The 22777-nt window shown below is 38.6% G+C and overlaps 1 protein-coding gene across 1 annotated transcript in view; it reads left to right on the top strand.

Annotated features, from left to right (window-relative positions):
- The window catches only part of PIP4P2 (phosphatidylinositol-4,5-bisphosphate 4-phosphatase 2), an 84379-nt gene that overhangs the window by 31572 nt on the left and 30030 nt on the right, over positions 1-22777 (top strand). The window contains exons 3-4 of the mRNA XM_060127625.1: positions 5327-5433; positions 14356-14479. Coding sequence (XP_059983608.1) covers positions 5327-5433; positions 14356-14479 — 231 coding nt within the window. The remainder of the gene's footprint in view (positions 1-5326; positions 5434-14355; positions 14480-22777) is intronic.

The following is a 22777-nucleotide window of genomic DNA, read 5'->3' as shown; positions in this document are numbered from 1 at the left end:
CCTTGCTGGGTAGAGTGTTCTTGGTTGTAGGTTTTTCCCCTCTCATCACTTAAATATATCATGCCACTCCCTTCTGGCCTATAGTGTTTTCACTGAAAAATCAGCTGATAGTCTTTTGGGGATTCCCTTGTATGTTATTTATTGCTTTTCCCTTGTTGCTTTTAATATTTTCTCTTAATCTGTAACTTTTATCAGTTCAGTTATTATGTGTCTTGGCGTGTTCCTCCTTGGGTTAATCCTGTATGGGACTCTCTGTGGTTTTATGGACTTGGGTTCCTGTTTCCTTTCCAATGTTAGGGAAGTTTTCAGCTATTAACTCGTCAAATATTTTCTCAGGCCCATTGTCTCTGTCTTCTCCTTCTGGGACCTCAATATTGCAAGTGTTGGTACATTTGATGTTGTCCCAGAGATCTCTTAAACTGTCTTTGTTTCTTTTCATTCTCTTTTCTTTATTCTGTTCCACAGCAGTGATTTCCAACATTCTGTCTTCTAGCTCACTTGTCTGTTCTTCTGCCTCATTTATTCTGCTATTGATTCTAGTGTGTTTTTCATTTTTGTTTTCTTCAACTCTGTTTGGTTGTTCTTTATATTTTCTAACTCTTTGTTAAAAAGTTATTGTAAGTTCTTGCTTGAGCATCCATTCTTTTCCTGAGTTCTTGGATCATCTTTACTATCATTCCTCTGAACTCTTTCTTGGGTAGTTTGCCTATCTCTACTTCACTTAGTTGTTCTTCTGGGGTTTTATCTTTTTCCTTCGTCTGGAACATATTCCTCTGTCTTCTCATTTTGTCTAAAATTCTATTTGTATTTTTATGTATATAGAAGGTTAGTTATGTTTCTCAACCTTGGAGAAGTGGCCATCTGTAGGGGATTTCCTGTGTGTCCCAGTAGTACAGTCCCCTCCGAGGGCCAGGGACCAGCTGGTCCCAGGGTAGATTCTGACCTGTGTTTGTAGACTCAGTTCCACTGGCTGCTGGACTGTGGTTTCTTGCTTCTGGTGTCTGCCTCCTTGTGGGTGAGGCTGGTCTAAAGGTTTATGCAGGCTTCCTGGTGGGTGGAGCCAGTGCCTACCCACTGGTGGGTGGAGCTGGGTCTTGGCTTTCTGATGGGCAGGGCTGTATCAAGGGGTGTGTCTAGAGGCAGCTGTGTGCTCAGGAACCCTTTAGGCAGCCTGTCTGTTGATGGATGAAGCTGTGTTCCCACCCTGTTGGTTGTTTGGCCTGAGACATCCCAGCACTAGCGCCTACAGCCTGTTGGGTGGGACCAGGTCTTGATGCCGAAATGTTGGCCTCTAGGAGAGCTCACACCAATGAATGTCCCCTGGTAACACTGTCACCAGTGTTGTTGTCCCCAGAGTGAGCCACAGCCACCCTCCCGCCTCCCCAGAATACCCTTCAAGACCAGCAGGTGGGTCTGCCCCAGGCTCCTATGAAGTCATTGCTTTTACCCTGGCTACCAGTGCTCACAGGACCTTGTGTGCACACTCTAAGAGTGGAGTCTCTGTTTCTGAGTCTCCAAAGTCTCTGCAGGAGTCCTATGGAGCTTCTGCAATCAGGCCTTTCTGGCCTTCAAAGCCAAATGGTCTGAGGGCTCCTCCTGCAATGCCAGACCCCGAGGCTGCAGAGCCTGATGTGGGGCTCAGAACTCTCACTCCTATGGGAGAACTTCTGCGATATAATTGTTCTCCAGTTTGTGGGCCACGCACCTGGGAGGGTATGGAATTCGATTATATCAGGAGTGCACCCCTTCTACTGTCTTATTGTGGTTCTTCTTATGTCTTTGGTTGTAAAATATCTTTTTTAGTAGGTTCCACTCTTCTTAATCGATGGTTGTTCAGCAGTTAGTCATGAGAAGAAGTAAGCTGAAGGCCCTTCTACTCTGCCATCTTGGACAGGAATTGAAAAATTCTGCAGTTTTGCATGACACATACTGTTGGTTATGCAGTTAAGCACACAAGCCCTGGAGTCAGACTGCTGGGGTTCAGATTCAGCTTCTTTCCTTTAACCTCTATGTGATTGACAGCTAATGTCTCTATCTTCATGGAATTTATACCTCTTCTTTCACCCTTAGTCTAGCTTCAGGGACCTTGTGCAGAGGACTTGCACCTAATGAGTTGGATTAATTTGGATTAGAGTTTCCAGGTCAGAGCTGATCCTGATATCTGGAATTTGTGAGCTGGGCCATTGGCAGTTCACCTTGCAATTTTATTTTTTTGGAGATGGCTCCTTTCTTTAAACTTCATAAACTAACCTTTGCTAGCTTGGAACTTTTCTTCTACAGTTTTATCACCTCTTAGCCTTCATAGAATTGAATAGAGTTAGGGTCTTGCTCTGGATTAGGCTTTGGCTTAAGGGAATGTTGTATCTGGTTTGATCATCTATCCAGACTACTAAAACTTACTCCATATCTGCAATAAGACCGTTTTGCTTTCTTATCATTTGTATGTTCACTGGAGTAGCGCTTTTAGTTTCCTTTGGGAACTTTTCCTTTGCATTTACAACTTGGCTGTTTTGTGCAAGAGGCTTAGCTTTTGGCCTGTCTCAGCCTTCCTCACTAAGTTTAATCATTTCCACCTTTTGATTTAAAGTGAGAGATGTGTGAATCTTCCTTTCACTTCAATGCTTAGAGGCCATTGTAGGGTTATTAACTGGCCTAATTTCAATATTGTTGTGTCTCAGGGAATAGGGAGGCCCAAGGAGAGGGAGAGAGACGGGGTCACTAGGTGGAGCAGTTGGAACACATACAACATTCATCGATTAAGTTTGCTGTCTTATATGGGTAAAATTTGTGGCACTCCAAAATAATCACAGTACTAACATCAAAGATCACTGATCACAGATCAACATAACAAATATTATAATGATGTTGATAGACTTCCTTAATGCAAGATTGCCACAAACCTTCAATTTGTAAAATAGCACAGTATCTGCAAAGCACAATAAAGCACAGCACAGTAAAATGAGGTATGTCTGTATAAAAATAAATCTTGTCATTTGCCCAACACACATTTACTTAATGGTAAAATATGTATACAGAGAAATTAAGACAAATTCTGCTTCTTGATACTTTAGATTATATAGGAACACATTCTGGATGTTTGTGAATTTTAGATTGTCATATTCTATCTATAATATAGTTTAATAAATTGCAGATGGCTTATTGCTAACTTATATATATTTCTACCAAGGTTATTTACTTAAAATTCTTAAATCTTAAAAAAAATATGTTGCAGACTTACAGAAAGTTAGAAAAACAGTAGTACATAGTATAGAGAATTCCCATGTGGGCCGCTCACCCACATTCCACAAACATTGACACTTTTCCAAAGTAGCTTTCTCTCTCTAAATAAGTAAATATTTTTTTCAAAACCTTTTAAGGTAATTGTGGACATGGTGCTCTTCTACCCCTAAACATTTTAGTGTAAATTTACTAAAATTTAGTGTAAATTTTCCTAAAAAAAAAGGACATTCACTTATACAATCACAGTACAGTTATCAAATTCAAGAAATTAACATTGATACAATACTGTTATTTAATCTTTTGACTTAATTCGTGTTTGCCCAATTGTTCCATTAAAAAAAAAAAATCTGGTCCAGGAGTCAATTTAGAATTACATGTTGCATTTGATTATCATGTTTCTTTAATCTCCCTTAATCTGAAATTTAGTCTTTGTCTTCTATTGCCTTGACAGTTTTGAAGAGCACAGTTAAGATATTTTGTAGAATGTTCCTCATTTGGGTTTGTCTGATGTTATCTTGTGATTAAATTCAGGTTATACATTTTGGCAAGCATGCCACAGGAGTGGTGTTCCATTCCTCTCAGTGCATCAGAGCTTATTTGCTTTAACAAGCTTAAGTCCTAGTAATGAGAGGAGTGTTTTCTTTGGTGTTATTTATTCTAACTTTTAAATTTACTGTAAAGTTAAAGAAAAAAGGAAATGCTAGCATTAGGAGCTATAATAAGTGTTTTTTAAGCTAAAAGATGCCATAAAATTAATCACTTGTATTCTAGTGAGTAAAGTTTAAGAAAAATTCAAATTTGTGATATACTCCTCTTTCCGTATTATTCTCTTTGAGCTTGCTTTTCTCAGACATGTGCAAGAACCCTCAGTGAATGTTTGCCCCTGGCCAGGTAGATAAATGACCTTGTCCTGTGAACTTTAAATGGAAAACAACTCCAGGCCAATACAAACTAATTTTGAAATATGCCCTTCTAATTAAATCTCTACAGTTCCCCAAATTTTATAGAGTGTTTACCAACATTTGGGCTATTTAAAATCACCTATGATTCATCATTAATTATTAGAGAAATGCAAATCTAAACTACAATGAGGTATCACCTCACACTGGTCAGGATGGCCATCATTAAAAAGTCTACAAATAGTAAATGCTAGAGAGAGTGTGGAGGAAAAGGAACCCTCCTACACTGTTGGTGGGAATGTAAATTGGTGCAGCCACTATGGAAAACAGTATGGAGGTTCCCCAAAAAACTAAAAACAGAGTTGCTATATGATCCAGCAATCCTACTCTTGGGCATATACCCAGACAAGACTTTAGTTCGAAAAGGTACATGCACCTCTATGTTCATAGCAGCACTATTTACAATAGCCAAGACATGGAAACAACCTAAGTGTCCATTGACAGATGAAAGGATAAAGAAGATGTGTTATTTATATATATATATATATATATATATATATATATGTATATACAATGGAATATTGCTCAGCTATTGAAAAGAATGAAATAATGCCATTTGTAGCAATATGGATGCAACTAGAGATTATCATACTAAGTGAAGTAAGTCAGAAAGAGAAAGACAAATACCATATGACATCATTTATATATGGAATCTAAAATATGATACTATCTATGAAACAGAAACAGACTCACAGACATAGAGAACAGACTTGTGGCTGCCAAGGGGCAGAGGGATTGGGGAGGGAAGGATTGGGAGGTTGGGACTAGCAGATGCAAACTATTATATATAGGATGGATAAAAAACAAGGTCCTATTTTATAGCACAGGGAACTATATTGAATCTCCTGTGATAAACCATAATGGAAAAGAATATGAAAAAGAATATGTATATGTACAACCAAGTCATTTTGCTGTACAGCAGAAATTAACACGGCATTGTAAATCAACTATACTTCAATAAAATTTAAAAAATCACTTACGATGCACTTTTCCTTGATGTGTACTTTGGTAGCACTATGGGGAGCCTTAGATTTTAAGAATAATTTCCATTTTATATACAAACAAGTTTTGGCAATTTGTACTTTGGTTAATTTGCTGTGTTTATATTTTCTTCTCTTATCATATAGCCAATCAAAAACCCCCCAACAGGGAAGAAGTATGTTAGATGCCCTTGTAATTGTCTCCTCATTTGTAAGGACACATCACGGCGAATAGGATGTCCAAGACCCAACTGGTAAGACATGAAGATTCATTCATTCATTCATTTGTTCATTCAACAAGTACTTATTAAAGATTCATTATGTGGCAGGTTTGTTCTAAACAGTCTTTCTCCTCAAAGTAATTATATGACCTACAGCATTTTTTTCTTTGTTAAAGGAATAATACTGCTTAGTTTGAAATTAATGGTTACAGTTATTTGCTTTTTTTTTTATTTGCTGTTATTTTTATTTCCAGCTTATAGGTGACAAATCTGAAGCTCTGAGAGAGAAAATAAATAGTTCAAATCAGTGCTTGTCACAGTTTTTAAACTTTTGGCTGTGATGCCAAGTGTAAAATACATTTTATTTTACAACCCAAAATTCACATGTGTTCATCTCCATACATACATACACACACTCATATATTTGAAACAAAAATTTCACAAAGAAAATTTACTTTTGCTATGTGCAGTGCACACAGATTTTTTCATATTTTACTTACTCTGTTTCTGTCCATTTATCTTTTTTCTTTCTTTCTTTTTTTTTTAAACATCTTTATTGGAGTATAATTGCTTTACAATGGTGTGTTAGTTTCTGCTTTATAACAAAGTGAATCAGCTATACATATACATATATCCCCATATCTCTTCCCTCTTGCGTCTGCCTCCCTCCCACCCTCCCTATCCCACCCCTCTAGGTGGTCACAAAGCACCGAGCTGATCTCCCTGTGCTATGCGGCCGCTTGCCACTTGCTATCTATTTTACATCTGGTAGTGTATATAGGTCCATGCCACTCTCTCACTTTGTCCCAGCTTACCCTTCACCCTCCAGGTGTCCTCAAGTCCATTCTCTAGTAGGTCTGTGTCTATTCCCATCTTGCCCCTAGGTTCTTCATGACTATATATATATATATATATATATATATATATATATATATATATTTTAGATTCCATATATATGTGTTAGCATACAGTATTTGTTTTTCTCTTTCTGACTTACTTCACTCTGTATGACAGACTCTAGGTCCATCCACCTCACTACAAATAACTCAATTTTGTTTCTTTTTATGGCTAATATTCCATTGTATATATGTGCCACATCTTCTTTACCCATTCATCTGTTGATGGACACTTAGGTTGCTTCCATGTCCTGGCTATTGAAAATACAGCTGCAATGTATATTGTGGTACATGTCTCTTTTTGAATTATGGTTTACTCAGGATATATGTCCAGTAGGGGGACTGCTGGGTCATATGGTAGTTCTATTTGTAGTTTTTTAAGGAACCTCCATACTGTTCTCCATAGTGACTGTATCAATTTACATTCCCACCAACAGTGCAAGAGGGTTCCCTTTTCTCCACACCCACTCCAGCATTTATTCTTTGGAGATTTTTTTGATGATGGCCATTCTGACTGGTGTGAGATGATATCTGATTGTAGTTTTCATTTGTATTTCTCTAATGATTAATGATGTTGAGCATTCTTTCATGTGTTTGTTGGCAATCTGTATGTCTTCTTTGGAGAAATGTCTGCTTAGGTCTTCTGCCCAGTTTTGGATTGGGTTTTTTGTTTTTTTGATATTGAGCTGCATGAGCTGCTCTAAAATTTTGGAGATTAATCCTTGTCAGTTGCTTCATTTGCAAATATTTTCTCCCATTCTGAGGGCTGTCTTGTTTATTGTTTCCTGTACTGTGCAAAAGCTTTTAAGTTTCATTAGGTCCCATTTGTTTATTTTTGTTTTTATTTCCATTTCTCTAGGAGGTGGATCAAAAAGGATCTTGCTGTGATTTATGTCATAGAGTGTTCTGCCTATGTTTTCCTCTAAGAGTTTGATAGTGTCTGACCTTATATTTAGGTCTTTAATCCATTTTGAGTTTATTTTTGTGTATGGTGTTAGGGAGTGTTCTAATTTCATTCTTTTACATGTAGCTGTCCAGTATTCCCAACACCACTTATTGAATAGGCTGTCTTTTCTCCATTGTATATTCTTGCCTCCTTTATCAAAGATAAGGTGACCATATGTGCATGGGTTTATCTCTGGGCTTTCTATCCTGTTCCATTGATCTATATTTCTGTTTTTGTGCCAGTACCATACTGTCTTGATTACTGTAGCTTTGTAGTATAGTCTGAAGTCAGGGAGCCTGATTCCTCCAGCTCCGTTTTTTTTTCTCAGGATTGCTTTGGCTATTCGGGGTCTTTTGTGTTTCCATACAAATTGTGAATTTTTTTCTTCCAGTTCTGTGCAAAATGCCAGTGGTTGTTTGATAGGGATTGCATTGAATCTGTAGATTGCTTTGGGTAGTATAGTCATTTTCACAATGTTAATTATTCCAATCCAAGAACATGATACATCTCTCCGTCTATTTGTATCATCTTTAATTTCTTTCATCAGTGTCATATAATTTTCTTCATACAGGCCTTTTGTCTCCTTAGGTAGGTTTATTCCAAGGTATTTTATTCTTTTTGTTGCAGTGGTAAATGGGAGTGTTTTCTTAATTTCACTTTCAGATTTTTCATCATTAGAGTATAGGAATGCAAGAAATTTCTGTGCATTAATTTTGTATCCTGCTACTTTACCAAATTCATTGATTAGCTGTAGTAGTTTTCTGGTAGCATCTTTAGGATTCTCTATGTATAGTATCATGTCATCTGCAAACAGTGACAGCTTTACTTCTTCTTTTCCGATTTGGATTCCTTTTATTTTTTTTTTCTTCTCTGATTGCTGTGGCTAAAACTTCCAAAACTAAGTTGAATAATAAAGGTGAGAGTGGGCAACCTTGTCTTGTTCCTGACCTTATGGAAATGGTTTCAGTTTTTCGCCATTGAGGACGATGTTGGCTGTCGGTTTGTCATATATGGCCTTTATTATGTTGAGGTAAGTTCCCTCTGTGCCTACTTTCTGGGTGGTTTTCATCATAAATGGGTGTTGAATTTTGTCAAAAGCTTTCTCTGTATCTATTGAAATGATCATATGGTTTTTACCCTTCAATTTGTTAATATGGTGTATCACATTGATTGATTTGCATATTTTGAAGAATCCTTGAATTCCTGGCATAAACCCTACTTAATCATGGTGCATGATCCTTTTAATGTGTTGCTGGATTCTGTTTGTTAGTATTTTGTTGAGGATTTTTGCATCTATGTTCATCAGTGATATTGGCCTGTAGTTTCCTTTCTTTGTGACATCTTTGTCTGGTTTCGGTGTCAGGGTGATGGTGGCCTCGTAGAATGAGTTTGGGAGTGTTCCTCCCTCTGATATATTTTGGAAGAGTTTGAGAAAGGCAGGTGTTAACTGTTCTCTAAATCTTTGATAGAATTCACCTGTGAAGTCATCTGGTCCTGGGCTTTTGTTTATTGGAAGATTTTTAATCACAGTTTTAATTCAGTGCTTGTGATTGGTCTGTTCATATTTTCTATTTCTTCCTGGTTCAGCCTCAGAAGGTTGTGCATTTCTAAGAATTTGTCCATTTCTTCCAGGTTGTCCATTTTATTGGCATATAGTTGCTTGTAATAATCTCTCATGATCCTTTGTACTTCTACTGTGTCAGTTGTTACTTCTCCTTTTTGATTTCTAGTTCTGTTGGTTTGAGTATTCTCCCTTTTTTTCTTGATGAGTCTGGCTAATGGTTTATCAATTTTGCTTATCTTGTCAAAGAACCAGCTTTTAGTTTTATTGATCTTTGCTATCATTTCCTTCATTTCTTTTTCATTTATTTCTGATCTGATCTTTATGACTTCTTTCCTTCTGCTAACTTTTGGGTGTTTTTGTTCATCTTTCTCTAATTGTTCTAGGTGTAAGGTTAGTTTGTTTATTTGAGATGTTTCTTGTTTCTTAAGGTAGGATTGCATTGCTATAAACTTCCCTCTTAGAACTGCTTTTGCTCCATCCCATAGGTTTTGGCTTGTCATGTTTTCATTGTCATTTCTTTCTAGCTATTTTTGATTTCCTATTTGTTTCCTTCAGTGATCTCTTGGTTATGAAGTAGTGTATTGTTTAGCCTCCATGTGTTTGTATTTTTTACAGATTTTTTCCTGTAATCGATACCTAGTCTCATAGTGTTGTTTTCAGAAAAGAAACTTGATACGATTTCAATTTTCTTAAATTTACCAAGGCTTGATTTGTTACCCAAGATATGATCTGTCCTGGAGAATGTTCCATGAGCACTTGAGAAGAAAGTGTACTCTGTTGTTTTTGGAGGGAATGTCCTAAAAGTATCAATTAAGTCCATCTTGTTTAATGTGTCATTTAAAGTTTGTGTTTCCTTATTTATTTTGATTTTGGATGATCTGTCAAATGGTGAAAGTGGGGTGTTAAAAGTCCTCTACTATATTGTGTTACTGTCGATTTCCCCTTCTTTGGCTGTTAGCCTTTGCCTTATGTATTGAGGTGCTCCTATGTTGGTATATAAATATTTACAATTGTTATATCTTATTCTTGGATTGATCCATTGATCATTATTTAGTGTTCTTCTTTGTCTCTTGTAATAGTCTTTATTTTAAAGTGTATTTTGTCTGATATGAGAATTGCTACTCCAGCTTTGTTTTTTTTGTTTTTGTCTTTTTGCGGTACACGGGCCTCTCACTGTTGTGGCCTCTCCCGTTGGGTAGCACAGGGTCCAGATGCGCAGGCTCAGCGGCCATGGCTCACAGGCCCAGCGTCTCCGCGGCATGTGGGATCTTCCTGGACCGGGGCACAAACCCGTGTCCCCTGCATCGGCAGGCGGACTCTCAACCACTGTGCCACCAGGGAAGCCCTCCAGCTTTGTTTTGATTTCCATTTGCATGGAATATCTTTTTCCATCCCCTCGTTTTCAGTCTGTATGTGTCCTTAAGTCTGAATTGGGTCTCTTTTAGACAGCATATATATGGGTCTTGTTTCTTTATCTATTCATCCAGTCTATGTCTCTTGGTGGGAACATTTAATACATTTACATTTAAGGTAATTATCGATATGTATGTTCCTATTACCATTTTCTTAATTGTTTTGAGTTTATTATTGTAGGTCTTTTCCTTCTCTTGTGTTTCCTGCCTAGAGCAGTTCCTTTAGCATTTGTTGTAAAGCTGGTTTGGTGGTGCTGAATTCTCTTAGCTTTTGCTTGTCTGTAAAGCTTTTAATTTCTCTGTCAAATCTGAATGAGATCCTTGCTGTGTACAGTAATCATAGTTGTACATTTTTCCCTTTCATCACTTTAAATATGTCCTGCCACTCCCTTCTGGCTTGCAGAGTTTCTGCTGAAAGATCAGCTGTTAACCTTATGGGGATTCCCTTGTATGTTATATGTTGTTTTTCCTTTGCTGCTTTTAATCTTTTTTCTTGTATTTAATTTTTGATTGTTTGACTAATATGTGTCTTGGCATCTTTCTCCTTGGATTTATCTTGTATGGGACTCTCTGTGCTTCATTAACTATTTTCTTTCCCATATTAGGGAAGTTTTCAACTATAATCTCTTCCATTATTTTCTCAGTCCCTTTCTTTTTCTCTTCTTCTTCTGGAACCCCTACAATTCGAATGTTGGTGCATTTAATGTTGTCCCCTAGGTCTCTGAAACTGTCCTCAATTATTTTCCTTGTTTTTTCTTTATTCTGCTCTTCATTAGTTATTTCCACTATTTTATCTTCCAGGTTACTTATCCATTCTTCTGCCTCAATTATTCTGCTATTGATCCCTTCTAGAGAATTTTAAATTTCATTTATTGTGTTGTTCATCATTGTTTTTTTTTATCATTGTTTTTTTTCATTTATTGTGTTGTTCATCATTGTTATTGTGTTGTTCATCATTGTGTTTTTGTTGTTCATCATTGTTTTTCTAGGTCCTTGGTAAATGTTTCTTGTATTTTCTCCATTCTATTTCCAGGATTTTGGATCATCTTTAGTATCATTATTCTGAATTCTTTTTCAGGTAAACTGCCTACTTCCTCTTCATTTGTTAGGTCTGCTGGGTTTGTACCTTGTTCCTTCATCTGCTCTGTGTTTCTCTGTCTTCTCATTTTGCTTAACTTACTGTGTTTGGGGTCTCCTTTTTGCAGGCTGCAGGTTCATAGTTCCCGTTGCTTTTGGTGTCGGCCTCCAGTGGGTAAGGTTGGTTCAGTGGGTTGTGTAGGCTTCCTGGTGGAGGTGACTGGTGCCTGTGTTCTGGTGGATGAGGCTGTATCCTGTCTTTCTGATGGGCAGGTACACGTCTGGTGGTGTGTTTTGGGGTGTCTGTGACCTTATTATGATTTTAGGCAGCCTCTCTGCTAATGGGTGGGTTGTGTTTCTGTCTTGCTAGTTGTTTGGCATAGGGTGTCCAGCACTGTAGCTTGCTGGTCGTTGAGTGGAGCTGGGTCTTGGCATTGAGATGGAGATCTCTGGGAGATTTTCCCCATTTGATATTACTTGGAGTTGTGTGGCCTCTGGTGGAACCATGTCCTGAACTTGGCTCTCCCACCTCAGAGGCACAGCCCTGATGCCTGGCTGGAGCACCAAGAGCCTATTATCCACACAGCTGAGAATAAAATGCAGAAAGAAAGAAAGAAAGAGAGAGAGAGAGAGAGAGAGAGAGGGTGGGTGGGAGGGAGGGAGGGAGGGAGGAGGAAGAAAGAATGAAAGAGGTCAAATAAAATGAAATAAAATAAAGTTAAAAAAACTTAAAAAGTAATAAAAAATAAAGAAAGAAGGAAGAGAGCAACCCAACCCAAAAACAAATCCACCAATGATAATAAGCACTAAAAACTATACTAAAAAAAGAAAAGGAAAAAAAAATGGACAGACAGAATCCTAGGACTTATGGTAAAAGCAGAGCTATACAGACAAAATCACACACAGAAGCATACACATACACACTCACAAGAAGTGAAAAACGGAAAAAAAAATATTGTTTCTCCCAATGTCCACCTCCTCAATTTGTTGTGATTCATTGTCTATTCAGGTATTCTACAGATGCAGGGTACATCAAGTTGACTGTCGAGATTTAATCTGATGCTCCTGAGGCTGCTGGGAGAGATTTCCCTTTCTCTTCTTTGTTCGCACAGCTTCTGGTGTTCAGCTTTGGATTTGGCCCCGCTTCTGAGTGTAGGTCACCTGAGGGCATCTATTCTTCGCTCAGACAGGATGGGGTTAAAGGAGCCGCTGATTCGGGGGCTCTGGCTCACTCATGCTGAGTGAGGGAGGGAGGGAGTGGTACAGAATGCGGGGTGAGCCTGTGGCGGCAGAGGCCAGCATGACGTTGCAATAGCCTGAGGCATGCCGTGTGTTCTCCGAGGGAAATTGTCCCTGAATCACAGGACCCTGGCAGTGGCGGGCTGCACAGGCTCATGGAAGGGGAGGTGTGGAGAGTGACCTGTGCTCGCACACAGGCTTCTTGGTGGCAGCAGCAGCAGCAGCCTTAGCATGTCATGCCCGTCTCTGGGGTCTGCACTGATAGCCGTGGCTCGTGCCCATCTCTGGAGCTCCTTTAAGCATTGCTCTTAATCCCCTCTCCTCACGCACCGCAAAACAAAAGGGCAAGAAAAAGTCTCTTGCTTCTTTGGTAGCTCCAGACCTTTTCCCAGAATCCCTCCTGGCTAGCTGTGGTGCACTAGCCCCCTTCAGGCTGTGTTTTACGCAGCCAACCCCTGTCATCTCCCTGGGATCCAACCAAAGCTGGAGCCTCAGCTCCCAGCCCCCACCTGCCCCGGCGGGTGAGCAGACAAGCGTCTCAGGCTGGTGAGTGCTGGTCGGCACTGGTCTTCTGTGTGGGAAACTCTCCGCTTTGCCCTCTACACCCCTGTTGCTGCGCTCTCCTCCGTGGTTCTGAAGCTTCCCCCCTCCACCACCCGCAGTCTCCGCCCCCGAAGAGTCTTCCTAGTGTGTGGAAACCTTTCCTCCTTCACAGCTCGCTCCCACTGGTGCAGGTCCTGTCCCTATTCTTTTGTCTCTGCTTTTTCTTTTTTCTTTTGCCCTACCCAGGTACGTGGGGAGTTTCTTGCGTTTTCGGAGGTCTGAGGTCTTCTGCCAGCATTCAGTAGGTGTTCTGTAGGGGTTGTTCCACATGTAGATGTATTTCTGATGTATTTGTGGGGAGGAAGGTGATCTCTATGTCTTACTCTTCCGCCATCTTGAATCCCCTCTGGTTACAGTTATTTGTAAACTAATGTTCTTGAATAAGCAATGGAAGTTTTCTTGATGTTACATAACTACTTAATAGATTGTAATAAATCAGTGACTCATATTTTATTAAAAATAACCAACTAGTTTATCTTTGACATATTTCCTCTTAAGTTGGAAGTGTTTTAGTAATCATTGTATACTTTAAATTGTGTTATTACACTAGTCTTTGCTGAGTATAAGCTATGCAATAAATTCTGTAGTCATGTGCCTCTGCCAAATGGTGTATGGAAGTGCACAGATAGAAGTATATCAAAACCTTAACTGTGTTTTGTTTCTGTGTTTTCTGTCTTTTTGACCATTATGTGAATCATTTGCAACCCCATCTGATGGTAACCTGGGAAATGGAAAGGAAAGGAGCCTACCATTGTCCTTTCTGTCCAACTCCAATTAAACAGACATTAAGGAGTACCAGCCTACCCAGAGAAATTTGGTTGTGACTCAGCACTTTGGTACCTTCATGGCACACATATATCTGTTAATGTGCAATTTTTTAACTTACTTAGTCTTTTACTCAAGTTGTCTTCCTAGATAGGGTAAGATAAGGTAAGGAATGATAAGATTTGAATTTATAAAAACTTGGAAGCAGTAGTTAAATGGTTCCCAATGTGATTTGATTAGGTCCAATTCCAACTAATTTTTTTGCTTTTGAAATATTGACTATTGCTGGTTTCTGTGATTTTGGCTCTAAAGGCTGACATTTAATTCACTTAATTTATAAAACAAGTATAACCTATTTTCAATGCTATATTCCACGTTTTTGGCCCCATAGTGTAGGTTTCGCTCTCAGTCCATTTGTGGGATAATGAAGTTGTTTCCTCTCTGTTTCCACAGTAGACGCATAATTAACCTTGGCCCAGTAATGCTTATTTCTGAAGAACAGCCAGCTCAACCTGCATTGCCAGTCCAACCAGAAGGTACAAGAGTTGTGTGTGGGCACTGTGGAAATACGTTCTTGGTACGTAACAAGACATTTGTGACAGGGACATCAATCTGTAAATGTAGGTCTTGATCACACAGATTTGACCACTGCTCATCGTCTTATAGTTTGTCCAAGTGCAAATTGATCAAAAGATTAAAATAGAGCCTTTGTTAGAAAGACAGTTAATCAGAGCCGCGACTAGGATGTACTGCGTTGTTTGTGAATTACATATAAGGTGCATCCCCTGACTGATTCATCTGCAAAAAGGGCCTCTCTGGGTAGGCTAATAACAAACAAGAACCCTGTGCTCCAGGCAGAGCAACTTGGGTATCCTGGCTTAGTGAGTAACTGAACCTACCTCCTACCCTCATCTCCTCAGCAGAGTGCAAAATGCACACTCTCATGCAGTGGCCTTGTTTAATGGTTCTGGATTCAAGAAATATTCTCATTATAATTTATCAAAATTTTTCTGATTTTTGTATATGAAACTTGGAGTAATGGGAATTACTGTGGTATCTGTAATTAGATAAGTTATTGGATAAAAAATAAAGTATAAGTAGTTTGACATGAACAAAAGTTATAGGAGTTCTTGTTTTACTACTTTTAACTTTAACCCTAAGCTTGATTTTTAAATGTTAATTTCATAATGACTTACCCCATCAGGAAGAATAAGAACAGGTTTTCTTTTGTTATTTAGCCTCCAAAGGAGACAAAAGGTTTTCCTTAGAACCTAAGTACTAAAGGAACCTTCCAGAGTGTAGGCATGGGGAGAGCTGAGGTTGCAGTGGTTTATAAACAAGACCTGCTGTCACTAAGGGATGAATGAGCTTAAGAAAGTGTAGACTGTTTGCTCTTTTTCCCTTCTAATATTTATTTTTGATAAAGTAATTCATGTATAATAACTTCACATGTCAAATAGGACTGTAAAGCTTAAAGGGAAAATGGTGGTCATCTCTTTACCTAACACAACCCCAATTTTCATCCCCCAAATACTTTTGACTCTTTCAGCTGCTATTCTGGTATGTACTTCCATGTGTTTAAATTGTTTGCTTATTTTTTTCTTTTTGATTAAGCAGTTTTAGATATTACCTATTACTTTGTAAAACGCAGGTTGAAGATTTAGCACTCTTACCACCCTGCCTCCTCTCATAGTCCTTTCTCCACTTTCATACTCCCAGTAGAGTTATAATATTTTATTTGATTAATACTTAGTCTTTACATTTTTTATGATTAGGTAAATTGTGTTCACAGCTGAGCCAAGTAATATATTATATTTCTCTCCTGTATGGCTCTTAAATATTTCTTGGATTTGTTAATAATTGTCCCTCCCTCTTTTAGATTTGTTTTAATTTTTTATGTACAAATCACTAGTTCTTCTCATATTCTTTCATAGAACTACAAAATTCCTGTCAATATAGTCAAATGGGTCAGGGAATCTATTATTTAGACTTCCTTCTACACAGCTGTCATCCTGTGACTTCCCTTCATCTTATCTTAGGAATTCCTATTACCTCTTTCCTGTGTTGGATCCTCTGCCATCCTTACAGTTCTTGGTTTATTGCTTTATTTTGTTGGAGCACATCCTCACTTAACTTTCTGAGAAAAGATGCAGAGAAATAAATTTGAACCTTTTACTTCTTAAACAGTTTTTAATCTAACCCTATTTTCACGTTATAATTTGTCCAGATGTAGAATTATAGGTTGCCAATTCTTTCCTCAGAAATTTGAGGGCTTTGCTCCACTGTTGATGGGAAGATCAACTGCTGTTGTGGCTCCTGACCCTTACCATGTGACCTATTTTTCTCTCTTTATTTTCTCTTATTTTCCTCTTTCATTTCTCCAATGTTCTGAAATAGTATTAGAATGTGCCTTAGGGAGAATCTTTTTGACCTCATTGTCTGGCTACTCAGTGAATCCTTTTATAGTCCACTCCATTTTCTTTCTTCCATCTTTCTACAACCCCTGAGATTAGATCACCTGAATTGACATACACACTCTCTCTCTTTCTCTCTCATTTTTTTTTAACATACTTTTCAGTTTTGGCTTTTTCTTTTACTTACAGGGAAATTTCCTCAACCATATCTTCTAAACTTAATTAAAATTTTAAATTTCAGATGATCTAAATTAATTTTTAATTTCTAAGAGTTCTGTGTTCTCTGATTAATTTTTCTTTTTTCTAAATCACATTCTCTTCTTTATGGCATCTTTCTGAAGCTATTAGTTATGTTTTCTGAGGTATTATTCTTCTTTATGCCTTGTCTCTATTTTCTCTCCATTGTTTCTATTTGTTTTTATTTTCTGATAGAGGTTTTAATGAGGAGCTCATTTATATATGAGAGCAAGTTACTGATTGGAATCTCTAAGTATGCAGCAGAGGCTAAACTTTTTCTCCTTCCTTCCTTCCTTTCTTCCCTCCCTCCCTCCCTTTTTCCTTTCTTCTTCTCTCTCCTCCTCCTCCTCATCTTTCTTCTTCCTCTTCTCCTTTTTCTCTTTTCTTGAAGAACTGCCAACTATTAGTATCAATGTCTTTTTTTTCTTTTAGGGCAAGTTTCTCTGGGGAATAATCCTCTGACTTCTTGTAAGAGGTATATCTGGGAGACAGCATTCTAGGAGCTAAGAAAAGATAATAGGGATGAAGTTCTCATCTACTGTTCAGACTGTAGACTTATTTAACTCCTTTGTTTTTAGAATGGTGTCTTATTCTTGCCTTCTGCTGTGCCTGGTGTTCCTAAGTTCACAGTCCTTCTAGTTCAGTTTCTTTGAGAGAATAAATCACTCTTCTCTTGCATGTGTTGGGGAGGGAGGGATTTTTGGTTTTGTGATATGGAGGAAAGAGGCTAGAACTGATACTCCTGTTTTTATCACTACCCCTAACTCCTATCTTTGAAAGCACCTTGGAGTCCCAAGGTCTGAACTATTTTGTAGTTCTTCAGTTGAATCAGCCTGTTTTTCATTGGATATCTCTCTTTAGGCAATCAGGTTTCAGCATCCCTTTCAGTTTGTTACCAAGTCTCCATCAGCTTTCCTCTGTCTGAAAATTCAAGGTCATTTCTCTTCAGATTCTATTTGTCCTTATGGTATTATACATTTGTAAATACAATTTACTGTCATTTTAGTCAGGTTTGGGAAAGGAAATAGAAATGCATGCATTTGTCCAACTTATTACATTTAACCAGAATTTCTATGATTTTTCTGATCTACTAGGATAAGATAAATCTTCTTCCTTGCATTTATATTTTATTGATTAAGTCAGTGACCAAGTACATCAATTAGGGGATATATTTGGTGGGGATAGTGAAAAGATTTCTTTTTTAAAAATTGCTTTTTAAAAAATCACTATTGAGAATTAGGTTTGGATTTGGGTCCTGGCCATACTAAAGCCTGACTATGTGATGCTGGGCAAGTTATGTAACTTTGCTAAATTCTGATTACCTCATCTGAAAATGGGGAGAATAATAGCATATTCACAAGATTGCTGAGAGCAGTAGTAAAGGCATTTGTCCAAAGTTTGTGACAGTGGAAGCTAGCCTTGTGGCTGACAGGGTCTTGGTGCACCGGCTGGGTGTCAGGCTTGTGTCTCTGAGGTGGGAGAGCCAAGTTCAGGATATTGGTCCAACAGAGACCTTCCAGTTCCATGTAATATCAAACGGCGAGAGCTCTCCCAGAGATCTCCATCTCAATGCTAAGACCCAGCTGCACTCAACAACCAGCAAGCTACAGTGCTGGACATCCTATGCCAAACAACTAGCAAGACAGGAACACAACCCCACCCATTAGCAGAGAGGCTGCCTAAAATCATAATAAGGTCACAGACACCCCAAAACACACCACCGGATGCGGTCCTGCCACCAGAAAGACAAGATCCAGCCTCATCCACCAGAACACAGGCACCAGTCCCCTCCACCAGGAAGCCTACACAACCCACTGAACCAACCTTAGCCACTGGAGGCCGACACCAAAAGCAACGGGAACTACGAACCTGCAGCCTGCAAAAAGGAGACCCCAAACACAGTAAGTTAAGCAAAATGAGAAGTCAGAGAAGCATACAGCAGATGAAGGAGCAAGGTAAAAACCCACCAGACCAAACAAATGAAGAGGAAATAGATAGTCTACCTGAAAAAGAATTAAGAGTAAGGATAGGAAAGATGATCAAAAATGTTCGAAATAGAATGGAGAAAATACAAGAAACTGAGGCAGAAGAATGGATAAGTGACCTGGAAGATAAAATAGTGGAAATAACTACTGCAGAGCAGAATAAAGAAAAAAAGAATTGAGGACAGTCTCAGAGACCTCTGGGACAACATTAAATGCACTAACATTCGAATTATAGGGGTCCCAGAAGAAAAAGAGAAAAAGAAAGGGACTGAGAAAATATTTGAAGAGACTATAGTTGAAAACTTCCAAGTATGGGAAATGAAATAGTCAATCAAGTCCAGGGAGTGCAGAGAGTGCCATACAGGATAAATCCAAGGAGAAACACGCCAAGACAAATATTAATCAAGCTATCAAAAATTAAATACAAAGAAAAAATTATTAAAAGCAGCAAGAGAAAAACAACAAATGACATGCAAGGGAATCCCATAAGGTTAACAGCTGATCTTTCAGCAGAAACTCTGCAAGCCACAAGGTTCTGGCAGGACATATTTAAAGTGATGAAAGGAGAATAAAATACCTAGGAATAAACCTACCTAAGGAGACAAAAGACCTGTATGCAGAAAACTATAATACACTGATGAAAGAAATTGAAGATGATACAAACAGATGGAGAGATATACCATATTCTTGGATTGGAAGAATCAACATTGTGAAAATGACTCTACCACCCAAAGCAATATACAGATTCAATGCAATCCCTATCAAACTACCACTGGCATTTTTCACAGAACTAGAACAAAAAATTTCACAATTTGTATGGAAACACAAAAGACCCCAAACAGCCAAAGCAAACTTGAGAAAAAAATGGAGCTGGAGGAATCAGGGTCCTGGACTTCAGACTATACTGAAGCTACAGTAATCAAGACAGTATGGTACTGGCACAAAAACAGAAATATAGATCAATGGAACAGGGTAGAAAGCCCAGAGATAAACCCATGCACATATGGTTACCTTATCTTTGATAAGGAGACAAGAATATATGATGGAGAAAAGATGGCCTCTTCAATAAGTGGGGCTGGAAAAACTGGACAGGTACATGTAAGAGAATGAAATTAGAACACTCCTAAACAACATTCACAAAAATAAACTCATAATGAATTTAAGACCTAAATGTAAGGCCAGACACTGTAAAACGCTTACAGGAAAACACAGGCAGAACACTCTATGACATAAATCACAGCAAGGTCTATTTTTTGGGGGATACGTGGGCCTCTCACTGTTGTGGCCTCTCCCGTTGCGGAACACAGGCTCCGGACACGCAGGCTCAGCGGCCATGGCTCACGGGCCCAGCCGCTCCCCGGCATGTGGGATCTTCCCAGACCGGGGCATGCACCCGTGTCCCCTGCGTCAACAGGCAGACTCTCAACCACTGCGCCACCAGGGAAGCCTGCAAGTTCCTTTTTGACCTACCTCTTAGAGAAATGGAAATAAAAACAAAAATAAACAAATGGGACCTAATAAAACTTAAATGCTTTTGCATAGCAAAGGAAAACATAAACAAGATGAAAAGACAACCCTCAGAATGGGAAAAATATTTACAAATGAAGCAATTGACAAAGGATTAATCTCCAAAATTTACAAGCAGCTCATGCAGCTCAATATCAAAAAAACAAACAACCCAATCCAAAAATGGGCAGAAGACCTAAACAGACATTTCTCCAAAGAAGACATACAGATGGCCAACAAACACATGATAGGATGCTCAATGTCAGTAATCATTAGAGAAATGCAAATCAAAACTACAGTGAGGTATCACCTAACACCAGTCAGAATGGCCATCATCAAAAATCCTACAAACAGGGGCTTCCCTGGTGGTGCAGTGGTTGAGAGTCTGCCTGCCGATGCAGGGAACACGGGTTCATGCCCTGGTCCGGGAAGATCCCACGTGCCGCGGAGCGGCTAGGCCCGTGATCCATGGCCACTGAGCCTGCGCGTCCGGAGCCTGTGCTCCGCAACGGGAGAGGCCACAACAGTGAGAGGCCCGCGTCCCGCAAAAAAACAAACAAACAAACAAAAAAACCTACAAACAATAAATGCTGGAGAGGGTGTGGAGAAAAGGGAACCCTCTTGCACTATTGGTGGGAATGTAAATTGATACAGCCACTATGGAGAACAGTATAGAGGTTCCTTAAAAAACTAAAAATAGAACTACCATATGACCCAGAAATTCCACTACTGGGCATATACCCTGAGAAAACCATAATTCAAAAAGAGTCATGTACCACAATGTTCATTGCAACACTATTTACAATAGCCAGGACATGGAAGCAACCTAAGTGTCCATCGACAGATGAATGGATAAAGAAGATGTAGCACACATATACAGAGGAATATTACTCAGCCATAAAAAGAAACGAAATTGAGTTATTTGTAGTGAGGTGGGTGGACCTAGAGTCTGTCATACAGGGTGAATTAAGTCAGAAAGAGAAAAACTAATACCATATGCTAACACATATATATATAGACTCTAAAAAAAAAATTGATTGTGAAGAACCTAGAGACAGGACAGGAAGAAAGACGCAGACATAGAGAGTGGACTTGAGGACACAGGGAGTGGGAAGGGTAAGCTGGGACAAAGAGAGTGGCATGGACATATATACACTACCAAATGTAAAATAGATAGCTAGTGGGAAGCAGCCACATAGGACAGGGAGATTAGCTCAGTGCTTTGTGACCAACTAGAGAGGTGGGATAGGGAGGGTGGGAGGGAGACACAAGATGGAGGAGGTATGGGGATATATGTATATGTATAGTTAATTCACTTTGTTATAAGGCAGAAACTAACATACCATTGTAAAGCAATTTTACTTGAATAAAGATTTAAAAATAAATAAATAAATAAAAGGAAAATATTTAGATGTTGAAAAAGAAATCACCATTGATTTACTATAGGATTACTCCCTCTGTAAGTATTGATGTATATGAATTAATCGACTAATTTAAATATAAATAAAATATATTTACTATCATTTTCTTTGTTATATGCAAGCATATTTCATTTGAAATATCATTTAAAACTCTTCAAAATAGATTTTTTCAGCTTACTTCAGTGAGTTCCCTTCCACAATTACCTTGCATTTGCATTTTTGCCCAGTTATGTTTTATATTCCAAATCCTTGGCATGGATAGGCCTTATAAGACACATTGTAAGTGAGCCCATTTCATTTTTTCAAACATATATATTGAGTGTGTACCAGACACTGGGCTACATGCTGGGAAAACAGGAAGTCCCTGCCCTTACGGGATTTTTCCAGTCTAATAGGAGAAAGACAATTAAAACAAGAATTATATGAAATCTAGTTAGGCTAAAGCAGAGAAATATGGAGTGTTCTTAGTGTACATATGGAAGCATCTAGACTAGAGGAAGTGAAATTATCCTAAGAGTAATGGAAAGCTAAAGCAGGGCTTTATAATTAATTTTGTGTGTATTGATGCTATGACTATAATAGATTGCATATGGGCAAGCCTGAAGAAACACAAGACCAGATATTTAGGTTTTATTATTCAGAAAAGTGATGATGATGGTCATGAATACCATAAAGAATTTGAGAAAGAATTGGCTATACTGATATTAGTAGAGATGAGGGAATGAGGAAAAAAGTAAAATTAAAGACAACTCTTACAAAGGTTTATATTTAAGTTTTTGAAATCATCTGGAAGTGAATTCTAGAGAATGATCCAAGTTGAGAGGTTAGATAGATGTGTGTGACATGGCTTTTATTAAAATATATGCATTTAGATATTTTCTCCACAGAAGAAAATTACTAAAGTAATTTGCAAGTCAGAAATGAACTTCTAAAAGTAAGCTCCTTCTTACTTAATATTCAGTGCAGGCACCCGAATCATATTAGCATAGTAATTATGATTTTAAAACTTTAAGTCTTTGGCAGGAAAGGGTGTTTTGGATTAACGTGTGGTATTTAAAGATTATTTCAAAATTCCCAGAAAACAAAGTTTTTGGTGACTAGAACAGAGTACATACCTTTAGGGTGGCTATTACCTTGGAGAGTTTCAGACTAATGAGAGATACTGCGTGTTACAAAAAATAAACAAACCTGGGGCTTCCCTGGTGGCGCGGTGGTTGAGCGCCCGCCTGCCGATGCAGGGGACACGAGTTCATGCCCCGGTCCGGGAAGATCCCACATTCCGCGGAGCGGTTGGGCCCATGAGCCATGGCCG

The sequence above is a fragment of the Lagenorhynchus albirostris genome, chromosome 17, assembly GCF_949774975.1.
Source record: "Lagenorhynchus albirostris chromosome 17, mLagAlb1.1, whole genome shotgun sequence".
Lineage (NCBI taxonomy): Eukaryota > Metazoa > Chordata > Mammalia > Artiodactyla > Delphinidae > Lagenorhynchus > Lagenorhynchus albirostris.
Note: the sequence above shows the minus strand (reverse complement) of the source record. Positions and strands in the feature narration are given on the sequence as shown.